This window comes from Macrotis lagotis, chromosome 3 (assembly GCF_037893015.1).
Source record: "Macrotis lagotis isolate mMagLag1 chromosome 3, bilby.v1.9.chrom.fasta, whole genome shotgun sequence".
In the NCBI taxonomy this organism is placed as follows: domain Eukaryota; kingdom Metazoa; phylum Chordata; class Mammalia; order Peramelemorphia; family Peramelidae; genus Macrotis; species Macrotis lagotis.
In genome coordinates, this window is record NC_133660.1 from 118,607,300 (window position 1) to 118,621,963 (window position 14,664).

General features: G+C 34.2%; 1 protein-coding gene across 2 annotated transcripts in view; it reads left to right on the plus strand.

The window, feature by feature from the left end:
- Positions 1-14,664, plus strand: part of IQCM (IQ motif containing M) — a 620,635-nt gene that overhangs the window by 211,242 nt on the left and 394,729 nt on the right. For both annotated transcript variants that reach the window (XM_074229157.1, XM_074229156.1), the window contains exons 5-6: positions 4,990-5,074; positions 8,499-8,590. In XM_074229157.1, the coding sequence (XP_074085258.1) occupies positions 4,990-5,074; positions 8,499-8,590 (177 nt within the window). The remainder of the gene's footprint in view (positions 1-4,989; positions 5,075-8,498; positions 8,591-14,664) is intronic.

The window sequence follows — 14,664 nt, forward strand, 5'->3', positions numbered from 1 at the left end:
CTTCCCAGTATTGTCCTGCTCTAATTCAACCATTCTCCCCACTGGTCACTATAGACTCTAATAATTTCCACTTCTCATATATGTAAAATATCTTCTTTTCTATAAAGTCAAGCCTAATTTTCAAAGCTTGTTAATCAACAAACATTTATGGAATGTTTTAAGTGATTACTTTGGGTCAATACATTGTGCTAAACATTTGGGAAGCAAAGAAAAAGCAAAATCAGTCCTTACCCTCAAGAAATAAGTGGGATGGAAGAGGTAACATATATATGAATAGATTATATACAAGATACATACAGACTAGATACAAGGTAATCTTACAGGGAAGGCAATTAATACCTGGGTGGAGGAAATGGGAAAGGCTTCCTGTAAAATAGAGTATATGAGAAAGATCTTGAAGGAGGTCAGGGATTATAAAAGATGAAAATTGAAGGGGGAGATCATTCAGACATGGCTGACGCCAATGCAGAGGCTCAGAAATGGAGATGAAAGACTTTGTGTGAGAAACACTAAGTAAGCCAATATGACGAGATTGTAAAATATGTGGAGAAAAGTAATAGGTAAGAAGGGAAAGATAGGTAGGAGATAGCTTAAAATGTATAAAAAAAAGGAGTTTTTATTTGATCCCAGAAGGAACAAGAAGCTATTAGAACCTGTTTGGGAGTGAGGAAGGAAGAGAAGAGTGTTGACACGGCTAAGGATATGCTTTTAGGATTTTGTTGAGGCAGTGGGTTAATTGGCTTGCCCTGGGATACACAGTAAGTATCTGAAGCTGAATTTGAACTCAGTCAGGCTAGTATTCTATTTACTGCACTCCTAGCTATATGGAAGATGGATTGGAATAGACCAAGACTGGAGACTGGGATAAAGATTGGGAAGTTTTTGTCATAATCCAGGCAAGGATTGATAAGAATAGTGACTTTCTGAATGGAAAGGAGAAATATGGAGGTAGAAATGATAAGATTTGATAACTGATTGCATTTAATGAAAGTGAGTAGTCAAGGATCACATCAAGATGATAAATCTGCCCAGTCACCTGGGTGACTGGGAGAATGATATTAACAGGGGAAATCAGAATGATGATTTTGGGGGGGGGGGTGGAGGAAGAGATAAATTCTATTTGTGTTGAATTTGAATTGCCTTCAGAATATAGAGGTAGAAATGTTTATTATATGGAAGTGAAGCTCAGGGAAGAGATTGGCTCAACAAGATGATTGATCAGTAAAGAGATGGTCATTGCTTCCATGGGAGATGATGAGCCCACCAAAAGAGATAGTATATAAGAAAAGAGAAGATGGCCAATGACAGAACTGGAGGGGAAACAACCATATTTAGTTGAGAAGAAATAGTGAAACAGAGAGGGAAGGAACCAAAAAGTGGTTTCATAAAAACACAAAGTGGAGGTAGCATCCATGAGGAAAAAGTACTCAATAGTGTCAAATGCTGCAGAGATGTTAAGAAAGAATCACATTAAGAAAGTCTTTAAATTTGGCAATTAAACATAGTTCAAGAAGTAATGTGGGGTAGTGGAAAAGCTTTGTCTTTGGAAACAGAGAACTTGTATTCAAATCTTAGTTCTGATGTTAATTGTATAATCTTGGGCTAATCACTTGACCTCATACTCAAGGATATATTAAATTGTTTCTAGCTTTCATTTTCTCTAAATAGATCAAAATGGGAACCTTGACCTTGGTTGTTAGATTGATGCCTATATGTCTTTTACACTTATTAAGTTTGTATCTCATCAATATATTTTATAGTTAGATCAATTGAGTATAAGACTTTATCGCTGGACTTTGAAATCCTAGACCATTTTCCTGGTTTCAGGCTGCAGAATATCCAAAGTGAGGGATGTTATGGCCACCTTGAACTCTGTAAATTGATTTGAGAAACTAGGGTCTAATTATTGACATTATTCTACTCTTTATGTTTGTGTTCTTTGAGTTCTGATTTCTTCTCCCAGTCTTTCCATGTTTCTCTGAGTTTTAAATATTCATTCATTTGGGCACAGTGTTGCTCTATTGAGCTCCTTTCTGGTAATTTGTTCAACTACTCCCCATTCATTGGAGAAAAAAGACTTGATAGAACTTTGGCAAGGGGCTTGGATTGCACCTTCTTTTATTTGAAGGACAGTCTGTTTAAAGATCTGAGAGGAAAGACTTTACTTGATATTCATCAAGAGACAGATGCAATGAAGTAATGCCTAGTATTCTGTGAATTGCCATCTCATAAACAGATATGACGAACACTTTGCCTAGCCTTGCTGGAGCACTGAGATGCTTTACTGATTTGGGATGAAGAGTAATCAATTCAAAGACCAAGAGACTCCTGAAGAAGCTAGACCATCCCCAACATTCCTGTTTCCTATCAGAGCAGGTCATGGGGGTGGAATGGTTCTGGTATAGGCATCCAAGAAGGATGTCTTTGTACAGCATTTCCCCTCACTATAATAAACATAATCATGCAAGTCATGTCATCATGAATATGTTATAGTCATCTTCAATTACAAAGGATAAACATCATCATCATCAGGACAGTCTCCTAGCAAATGGATTTGATTTGTTCTGCTTGGCTTTGGAGAGTAGGATCAAAGATAGGAAGATTTCTTTTTTGATCCATTTGAGAAAAGAGATGTCCAAAAGTAGAATGAGTTGTTTTAGGAAATAATGACCTCCCTGCCACTGGAGGTCATCAATCAAAGGCTGAATGAATTCTTCTCCTTCTCCTTCTCCTTCTCCTCACTGACTAGACATAACATTAATCCACAAAAATTTTAGAAAAAAATGTTTTTTATAATTTTTAAACTCCTTGGAACAAAGGTCTGTCAAAATAGAGGTGTATAAGAGCAGAATTTTTTTAAAAAGTGTGTTAAAAATAAAGAATATATCTTACCTGTTGTCCTTTCTGCCACAGCATCTTTCCCAAAGTTGCTTTCAGGGAACTTATCATGAGATAACACCTCAATTCTTTTATAGTTATAGAAGGTACTTATTTTATACACATGTGCAACAATATGCAAAACTTTAACAATAAACAGAATAGTAGTAAAATAGTAACATGTCCTAGGTCTATTTTCAATTTGATCTCCATAGAAAAAGATGAAAGCAAGGTAGCAAGAATAACAATAGCAGATCACCATTTTAAAATGGTTTAAGCATGACAAAGTTCTTTACATATGTTATTTCATTTTTTTTGGTGAGTTGTGGAGTAAGTTCCTATGCATTCCTACATGCCTTCTGAAACAAGATTGAGATTCTAAGATTCTTTGATTTCAGTCCTAGCATTTCAAGGAAGGCAATTCACTTCTCTGGCTATCAGTCTTTTCAAATACTAGATGAGTTATTGATGACTTTAAAACAAATGAAATTAAAAATTAATTTACTAAATTAAATGACTAGTTTTAAAAAATATAAACTTTGGTTTCAAACAAGAGATGCTTCACAAGAGGCCCAACCTCTTCCAAAGTGTTTTCCCAGAATATAACTTAGCAATTGTTAACAAAAGATAGACTATATTTAGCATTGATAGCATAGTATCACTATTAATCATTCTAATTAAACATAATTGTGTTGCCTCATGGTATTGAGTTTATTGGCATCATTGTATATCTGCTATTCTTTGGGTCCAGTTGTCTTCACTTTTTATCACTTCATCCAATCTTCTCATGTTTCTCTGCATTCCTTATATTTATTTCTTAGTGTTTGGTGATATTCTATTATACTCAAGTATTATAATTTATTCATTAGTTTCCTAATCATTGGGCACATATTTTGTTCCTCTCTTTTTGCTATTATAAATAGTGCTGCTGTGATATTTTTGGACAGATAAGTCTTTTCTTGCTGTCAATAATCTCTTTTGAGTATGAACTCAGTATGTTTGTTAGGTCAAAGAAAGAATAGTTTTGTAACTTTTATTGCATAATTTTCAAATTATTTTCCAGAAGAGTTGAACTGATTCACATCTCTACCAGCAGTGATTTAACATGCCTGTCTCCCTACATTCAAGATAAATTTGGAGCATTTTACAAAAAAAAATCTCCATAAGATTTAGAGCTAGAGAGAGGTGGAATGCACTGGAGTGGATTAAAACCTGACCTCACAGAAGAGAAGTTTAAGTCTTGTATTTGACACATTATGACTGTATGACCCTGGGAAAGTGACTTTGTCTCTCAATACTCTTGGAAACTCTCTAAGGGTATAGTTGTAGGAAGGATACCAGTCTGTATTGGTAGAGAAAGTTTTTTTATCTAAATGTTCTTTCTGCCAATAAAATCACAGGTCTGGTTCCTGTTCATTAGAACTGGGATGAAACTTAGGTTTTACTGATGAGGAAACAGAGACCTAGAAAAGGTAAAGGAATTGCCTCACTTTTCACAGCTAGTGAATATCAGAGCCAGTTTTTGAATGCAGGTGTCAGACTTCAAAGCTGGGGTTCTTTCAATTCCATCACACTGGCTCACTGGTTAACTGACTTTTCTGGACTTATAAGTGTTTCTAATTTGTACAACCAAGCAATTGAGAATGATTTTTAGTTTGTAACTACTATCTAACTACTAAGTATCAACATCATCATCACTATCACAAATTATTATTATGGCAACAATTTTTTAAAATTCTGTACATTTATGTTTATGTTCCATGGAGTTGTTGACAATTATTCAGAAACTACCTCCACATGATGCATGTAGTTCATTTGCCTCCATACCTTGGAGTTCTAAATTTTAGTAATTGCAAAACATCTGAGCAAAATGGGATTTAAAAAACCCCAAAAATATAAAAACAAAACAAAAACCCCACTTTGAATGTGCTTTTGGAATCTTTGTGTGTTAGTAATTTTTTTGAAAAATGTCTTACCTCATGTTATTAAAAAATCCATGATTTGCAATTTAATTTCAAAAAATGCACACAGAGCTTGGAAACTAATAGGAGCATGCAATTAAAACCCAGCTTGTTTTTCATTTTTCCCTTTCCCTTTCCCTTTTTATCCTAGTCAGTCTTGGTGAAATCTTGTCCCTAATTGAACCTATTAGTAAACAAATGGAGAAAGATAAAAAGATCAAAGTGGAACCATTCAGGTAACAGTTTGATTAACCTGTATATGGCTGTGTGTGTGTGTGTGTGTGTGTGTGTGTGTGTGTGTGTGTGTGTGTGTGCGTGTGTGTGTGTGTGATTTATTTCTTCCATTATATCTTCTTTATTTATTTCTTATCCCATTGTACTTCCTACTTATCTCTATTATCCCTTCCCCCTACCTTCTACCCACTTTAAGTCACCCCATGTATGAGGCTAACCCATCCTTCTGGTTGAATAGCTCCAAACCTATCAATTATCACAATCTTAGTTTTTGGTTCAATTAACTTTTGAACTGGAGAATGCCTGAATGGTTATGCTCACCATCTGGGTTTGACAGTGCATAAGCTTAAATCCAATTTAAGTCTGTCTTTTGAAAAAATAAGTGATTAGGCTTTATTGCAAAATTGTGTGAGTATGGAATTTCAATACTTCTACCACAGATGATAGGATGGCGTTAGATTTTAATTTTCTTTTTAATAATGTTGATAATTCAGGGTTAATCCTCCTTATAAAGGTAAATGAGAGTATTTCTAAATGGTTATAGGTAATGCTGGCCTCCATTATGGTCTATAGATAGGAAAAAGTACTAGCAGTATTTCAGAAGAAAATCTGGGCTGTGCTTGTCTTTAAGAAGGCACCATATCAAAGCAGTATTTTTGTTGTGTCTATTAGTTCAAATTGGAGACCTATCCATTGAAAGAATAAATTTGTTTCAACATACATTTATCTAGGAACTATTACATTTAAAACACTGTGCTAGTTTCTAGGGATTGCTTGACAGAATGAAACACACTAGAAATTGTCCTTGATGATAAAATCATGTATATTATGGGTATTAATATAGATCATTATCCCAGTCAAACAAAACCTAGTGCTCATCTCCTAAGATGGAGCATCCAGTGGTTTCTGTAGTTTATAGCATCATAGATTTGGAACTAGAAAAGACTGAAATTTCAGTACCATGTTAAAGAGTAGAAATTCAGTCAGAGAGAAGTTAACTGTTTTGCTTATGGTCACACAGATAAGTGTCTGATGTGAATTAGAACCTAGATCTGCTTGACTTCAAAGTCAAGCTGTCTCTCAATTGATAGGAGTACATCTCATGGCAACTGATAGCTTTACCAAGTTCAGTGAAAACATGTTCTGTTTAATGATCTTATTTGACTATAACTTATTGTGTAGGAGAAGTCACCTCTATTTCATCAGGGTGTAAGTTTTCCACACTTTGTACTTTGATTGGGTGTGAGATTCATTAAACAGACTATTGAAAATTGCAGAGTGTCTGGAAATATTTAATATAATTGTCATATGAAAACCCCCCACTGAATGAACTCCATGTGGTCCTTGATTAAATTCATTAATTTGCTCAGCACACATCTACTGAGTGAATCCTTTATGCAAAATGCTGTGGTAGACTCTGTGGGGGAGACATATATGAATAAGAAGATCTTGTCCTCAGGGAGTTTATAATTTAATAGCTTTTATAGATGTAGATGAATGTCATATGGGAAATACAAACTAGAAACTATAGAAGCATAGATAAAGATAGGAATAAGTATTCTGAGACATTCCAACACAAGTTTATAAAAAAATCTTTTTCCAGTTATGGAGATCAAATGTCATTAGGGAAAGACTTTTTAGAATATGGTTTGTCAAGTAAGTGAAGACATGGCTACTTAATCAAATCTCTATCAGAACAAGAGAAACCAAATCATACTACACAAAACAAGGTAATGTTTCATCAAGACATTGAGTAGAAAGGAGGGAAAAACAACTTGGAAATTAGACCTGAGAAAGGAAACTGAAGGAATTAACATTAACATATATTCCCTAGTGGATATCTTTCTATCATTGAATTATATACAATTTGGGCAAGTTATATGTGTGGAGTTAGTGATATCACCTGGGAATTCCATTAGAAACTGCTCATGAGGAGATTGATTATGTTACTATAATAATTTTCAACAGATCCAATTTAGAAAAATATCATAAATACTCTTAAGTAGTTTCTTTGAAAGGAATGCTGAATATTTTATGGAGAAATATCATAATATATTTTCACTAATTTAGACCTCACAGGTGTTAGTTTTTTCTCTACATAGAATTATAAGCTTTTATTTACAAATATGGATAACCCAGTCTAATTTCAGTAGCATTTTCTTATAAAGGACTCAAGATTTGAAGAGTTTCTTCAGAGATGTTTCTTGTTTAGTTAGTTTCAGTGTTAGCCTAAGTCAACTTTCTGAAAACCTGCCTAGCCAAGTTCAATGAGCTTATTAGGTGATATTATTAGGTGATAAATTCTTTTGTAGTTTAATTCAGATAAAAATCATGAAGTTGGGACACAGTAAATAGAGCACCCACCCTAGAATCAGGAGGATCCGAGTTCAAATGTGGCCTCGTCGCTTAATGAATACCTAGCTGTGTGACTTTGGGCAAATCATTTAACCCTGTTGCCTTACCAAAAAACAAATCTTGAAGTCTCTGCCTATGTACAAAGGTACTGAGATTGCAGAGACAAAACTGAGACAATACCTATTCTCAAGACCTTTGCATTTTTTCTTGGTGGCCCTGGCAAGTCATGATACTTATTAGTTTATGTGTTCCAACCCTGTTCTCAGTGGCATATGATCAAATTATAGTTTTGATTTCTATATCAATAAACACTCAGGTACTAATATATATACAAGGCAGATTACTATGGTGGAGAGAATGCTGAAGTCCTTGAAACTTCAGCTCATATTGTACTTAGAACACTTACAAACCATGGTGCCACATTAAATCACTTAGTCTGTATTTGCCTTAAATACTTTTATAGGATATATCTGCTAAAAACCATTAAGTTCTGGGTTATAAATCTACATTGGTGGAGGAAATTATCACATTAAAGTTAGCAATACTGAGAAATTCACAGTTCCTTGGAATATTCTAGTAGAATAAAAGGTTTTGTGACCACCTTCAGTTCACTAAACTTTCAATAAATCTAGAGACCACATGGAGTTCAATAAATCAATAAATACACTTATATATGTTGATAGGTAAAGGGGACTTACTAAACAGTTGTTATGCTAATGAATGCCTCAGAGAGAATTTCTAGTGTCCCTATTCTTCTAACTGAGCTTACTGTGTTGTGAAGAGGGAACACATTTGATTTCTATTTGTCATTCCCTGCCTCTCAGATGGATGTGAGATGATTTTTTTTCATTACTGCTCTCTGGTTAATACAAATTGAATTTGGTGGGTGACTGAAAATTTTTCTTTGATTCTCAGTATCCTTAACCAATCCATAATTGTTATTGTGGTTTTGATTGAACTCTTGTATTACTGCATTCTATGTGTAATCCTTTAAAATATGAATGGTAGATTTGGAATCTAAAATCAGAAATTTTATTCACTTAACTATCCAACTTTCTATTTTGGAAGCAGATTTTTTGATTCACCTGCTGAAAAACGTCCAGATAGTTTGCTCTCAAGTCCTGTGATCTATAAACTACCTTTTGTCAAGGACGAACAAAGAGGTGAGTCTGGTAACATAAATGCATCAAACAACACACTTTTTAAAAATTATTGTTTTTCATTTGTTTAAAATGTGAAAACAAATGTCCTGTGTCTTCTAGTGTTATTTCTTTCATATTTCATCTTAAATGTTATGTCAAAAGATAAAGAGGTTTTAGAAACAATCACTGATAACTAATTTTCAGCTCTCTACTTGAGCTAGAGAGATTGGATTTTTTAAGTGTGTGTATATTGAAGGTTATAGGAAATTATAAAGATAACTCCTTGAATTTTTAAAACTTTTTTCCAGAGTTGAGTTATTGCAGTTTTCAAAAAAAAGATTATAATTTTCCAAAATAAAGCATCCTCAGTCTTTGAAAAGTCTCTTAAGTGTGATTAAGGAAGACTCTGAAAGTTGGAAAGTTCTTGAAAACTCAGGAAACTACTGATTAAAAGGGGAAAAAATGGTTTGTAATTTGCTTTTCCTCAAATACTTCCTATATTGCAGATATTATGGGTATCTTCCTTTCTTGAACTCAGTTTTGTATCTTCAATGCCTCACACTTAATAATTGTACACCAAATTCATGTTAAATTTAATTAGGTAGCTATCCAGCCCATGTCTAAAGACTTCTAAGCACGGAGAATGAATTATCAAGACTCTAGGATTTATGATCTTTTGCTTTTAAGATAAGTAGATCTTATCTTGGGGTATTTAGGTGGTATAGTGGATAGAGTACAGTCAAGAAGACCTGACTCCAAATCTACCTTCAGACATTTTCTAGTTGGGTGACCCTGAGTAAGTCACTTCAGTTTGCCCCAGGTTCTCTTCTGTAAAATGAGTTTAAAAGTAGTGCCTACCTCCTAGAGTTGTTTTGAGGATTAAATGAGATAATATTTATAAAGTGGCTAGGACAGTGTCCACCACAAAGTAGACCCTTGTCAACCTTTGAGAGGGAAAAAAAAACATAAAATTACCTTAATTCAATTTGATTCAAGATAATTTTATAAATATTATTTTTTAATAATTTATTTTATTATGAGAGAAGCACCAACCTAGTTACTGAGAGCAGACAGAAAAAAAATAGCATTGCTTCTTTTCCTTAATGGAAAATCAGAGAGTAAATAACATAGGTACATGGAAAAGCCTAGGAAAGTTCTACAGGAAAATCTGAGGGAGGGAGCACTTTCATGCAGGTGCGAGCACTAGAAAAGGGGAAATTTGAAACAGTGTCACCAGAACTGAATCTTGAAGAAAGAGAAGGATTTTTTGAGGTGGAAATTTGGCATGAGTGTCTTTGGGGCATGAAGAGTGATTCCTATTGAGGCACGTAGGTTGGAGATAGCCAGTAGTGCTCAGATAACTTGGGGTTGTCTAGACTAACTGTAATTTAGTGGATATGGAGAGGGAGGGAATCAAACTGGAGATAGTGTGGGGGTGGGACACCTCTAGCCTGAGGAATTTACATCAAGAATTTAAAAAAAAGTTGTTTCTTAGCATTATTCTCCTGGTCCTCTGGTTATTGTCAGCTGCACCTCTATTTTCCCAAAGCTGTAGAGTTTCTCTCTGTTTCCACTTTTTTACTTCATCTGGTCTCCTTAACTGAGTTGTTATCTCTTTCTCATAGGAAGAATTGGTTCTACCATTTTTCCTTTTAATTTAATGCCTTGAGGGTTTTCTTCCTAAAGCTCTTTTAAAAAGACAAAATCCCCTAATTTACCTTGTCATCAGAATTGGACCAAAAAATACCTTTAATGAATTTCTCATGTAAGGAAATCCTCCTGTCTTTGAGTTTTGACTGGAATGGCATTTTCCTCTGGAAATCTGTCTTAGCACATTTATTTCCTAGCCACCAAGGGCTAAATCGCTCTCAGAAACTCATTCTAACTTAAGGTTAGAAGTTCATATAGTTGCCTGTTAAATTTTCAGTTCCTCAACAGTTTTCAGTCTCTATTTAGAGATGACTTTTGAAACATGTTGACAAGTGGCCTTAGTATTTTCCATGATAAAAATTAAGAGGAAGGAGAGGCACAAAAACAAAATTAAGCTCAGGGGTCAACGTCATTATTTTCTTACCTAGTCAAGTTTCTATCTTTACTAGGTAGATGAGTCCATCAATAAACCTGCTCTCTATAGAATTGGTTAGGCAAGAAGAAAGAACATAAGAGGGATGTGAAAAGCAAGAGAATACATGAGAAAGTTTGGAGTTGGAGGGGTCAGGGAAGATTGTATAGAGAAAGTGAGGTAACATGGAGTCAGGAAGAAATAAATTCATATCCCACCTCTGATACTTGATAACTATATAATACTGGGCAGTTCAGTTGGAGGCTCTCTGAGGGTCATTTGTAAAAAGGAATAATAATATTCATACATTCTATTTTTTAGAGTTGTAAGACCCAAATGAAATGATATAAATAATATTAAACATATATATGTGCAGAATTCTCATATATAATATATGATATATTCTATATATGTATATACATTCTCATATATGTACAAATATGTATATATTTGTGTGTATATGTTTATAAACCATTAAATGCCAGATAAGTACTAGTTATTGTTATATCTAAAGCTTACTATGAGGAGACAATAAGCCCCTGAGTCTCATGGGAACAACTGTCCACTGATTCTGTCTCAACATCAGTTCCCTGAAACAATTTTCTGTTCATCCCAAGCTTTTTATAGATTTTATCCTCAAGCTTCTATTACTGTTTTAGAAATCATTGATATGATAATAGTAAAAATGTATTTCTTTATAGTTTTATTTGCATATATTTTTGCAAGAAAAAATGCCCTATTTTTAAGGAGAATACTATAGTACATCCACTGAAGACAGATGGAGAGTGTATTTGGGTCTTGGTTTGTGGCTTTGTATCTGCTTGGAAGACTATGGCCATGAAGGCAGTCAATGAAAAGTAAAAACATTTTTGGGATGACAGTGAGGACTCATATAAATGCTAATGAATATATTAGTGAAAATGAGAAGCACTGAACTATGATTTTTTACAATTCTTCTTTACATTGAATAAGTAGGGGGTTATATAGATACCATCAAAATCAGTAAAATGTTATGCATTTTACTTTCTATGCTTTAAAACAAATTATTGGTCAGGTTATTAGTTTTATGATTTTGTGGGTCTCTCACCACTCATATAACTTCATGTAGAGTTGGAAGACTGAGCATGCCATAAAGTGTACCAACCAGTTCTAAAAAATCATTACTCCTAAATATCCTGGGATAATGACAATTTTTTTTCTTTCCATTAGAGGAAATGGATCTTCCATTTGAAAAGAATAATAATCTAATCTCTACACTATTTTGTTGTGGTTTGGGGGAGATGGAAAAGTCTTTTAATAGCATCCATATCATGTCTTGTCAAGATACTACAGCTAAGTAGTGTACTCCTAGGAATCTGTGGAGACACTGGGGGTGTAGTGGGAAAAAATTAAGAATAGTATTTATAGTATTTATTTGAATAATATGTCATTGGTCCAGACTGGAAAGATAAGCATGTATACCATGTTGGTCAGTTACTTGATTTTCCTATTTACCTTATAAGGTTGTCTTTTTATTTATGCAAAACTGATTTTTGTTGTTGTGGGGTTTTTTTAATGTTACAATTAATTCTTAGTAAATTACTGTTCTAGCGTGGATCTGATTCAGAACAATTCCTCTGTTGGGTTAGGTTTGACATTGAAAAAAAATCGGCTGTTCATAAACAGTTAACAAAAAGATTTATTTAGTCACAGCAGGAGAAGGTTATTTAATAAAGATAGGCATTTAGGACACTTTAAATTGAATCAACTGTGAGCTCCGATGGATAATTCACTAATTCATGATTGAGAGAGCCCTTGGAGCCACTTCTGGCTGCTTTGTTTTCAGATGATAAGGAAAAGTCTGAATCCTTAGTCCCCTGAACCAAATAAGTCTTTTTTCTTTTAAATTTTATTTACTTAATGCAATGTGGATAAGTATCTTGCCCAAGGTCACACAGCTAGGCAATTATTAAGTGTCTGAGGTCAGATTTGAACTCAATTCCTCCAGACCCCTCTATCCACTGCACCACCTAATTACTCCCTACCAACCAAGTCTGAGGAAGGACTCCATATCTTTGAATGAAAAAATATCCTCAATTGCATGGAGAGAGGCTAAAATAGTGTTCTTATCCCACTCCCCAAAGGAAAACCTTTGTAATAAAGAAATAATTAATGAGGCAGTCAGTTGACACAGTGATTATGCCTGTTAAAATATGCTACTTTTTACAACTGTAATCTATCCACTGAGAGATGGAAGTACATATCATCAGTTTTTTGTAGTCAAGATTGATCACCTCATTGGCACAATTACTGATGCATTTTAGGGTTGGTTTCCTTTACATTATCATTGTCATTTTACATATCTTCTTGTCTATGCTTCCTTTGTTGTTTATCAGTTCATACATGACTCAGTTTCTCTATATGTCTATTCTTTTTTTTGACAGGGCAGTTGTTCATTCTCTTACCAATGAGCAGTCACTTTGCTTCCAGTTTGTAGTTGCTGTTATTGTTGTGGCAAAATTTTGCTGATTATGAAATTTTGGTGAACAAAATCAGAGAGCTTTTTCTTTTGATTCTGATATCTTTGGGTGATATTCTCAGTTTGCTTTATCATGAAAAAAAACTTTGAAGTTGAGTCTTAGTAACAACGTACTGATTTGCTTGTCTTCTCAAAGATCCTCCAAAATTTCCACAATGGTCCTTTTAAATTGGAAGCTACCTAGTTATACAAGAAGTACCATGAAATTGACGTTGAAAGTACTATCCTTGCAAATAGTACATTTTGAAGGTAAATTGACCTGTCCTAGGAGATACAGGTAGAGTAAAATATGGGATTTGAAATCAGTTTTTTTCCCACTTCATCATTCTGCCTCCTTGGATGTAACAGCAGGAGATTATTATAACATTGTCTTCCTTGTAAAACCACCACCATACTGATAACTGAAAAGAGTATTCAGGTATTTCAGTTAAAACAAATAAGGAAAATGAATTCATCTGTATCTTTTAAAAGATCCCATCTTCACGCACAGTTTGCAAACTGCTTCTCTGCTTCTAGCTTCTTCAATCCATTCTCCCCATTGATGACAAAATAATGTTTCTAGAGCACCATTTCTTATCACGTGGTTCTTATGTTCAAGAATCTACACTAAGTCTTATCATGCCACTCCAGTCTCTTCATAAATTGATTCCACTTCACCTACCCAAGTTACAACTTACCTTGCTCACAATAATGCTTGACCTTTCTATGTTGTTTTAAAGTTTACAGAGGTAAATACCTTCTTTCATTTGAACTTAACAATAGCCCTGTGAAGGTAAGTACTAAATAGGCATTATCTCCATTTTATAGGGGGAGAAATGAAAATTCCCAAAGATTAACTGGCTTGCTCCTGGTCATGTAGTTGACAAGAGATAATTTTGCTGTCCCTAATACGTCTTAAACTAAGCGATCTAAGTGATAAGGTAGATGGCACTTGCCTTTACATGTTCAAGCTGTGATTTTGTTGTCCTTTACTTCTTTGGCTCAGATCTCCTAGATCAGTGCTGTCTTCCTTCTCTTGAATAAGGTCATCACTTATTCATAGAATTTTGCATTTTAACTTATTACCTCCATTGTTCTTTTGTCATGATTATTTATATCTCATGTGCATTCTTCAAAATGCCATTATTTTTTTGATTGAGAAATGAGAATAATGCAATGCAAAATATTGTGGGACAAGAGTATCTAGTTAGTGGTTTTTAGGGGTATATGTATTTTAAGCTATGGAAAATGTCAATTTGCATAAGTTTTTGATAGCTTTATCTCCTGAAGTTTACATGCCTATTTCTTACATGGAAAAGCAGAATTGGGGTCAATGTAAATTTCTTCTTTGGAATCACATTTTCTGTCCTTTTCACAAGACCAGGAGTCTCATTATAGTATCTGACACAATTTGGGAGTGTTAGACATTTTGTTGAGCATTGGCTTGCTTTATAATCCTTTTCTAGTTTGCAAAAGAATGCAAATAGAAAATGCCATCTTTCTTATATGCTTCCCTACTGCTCATGTTAATAGATA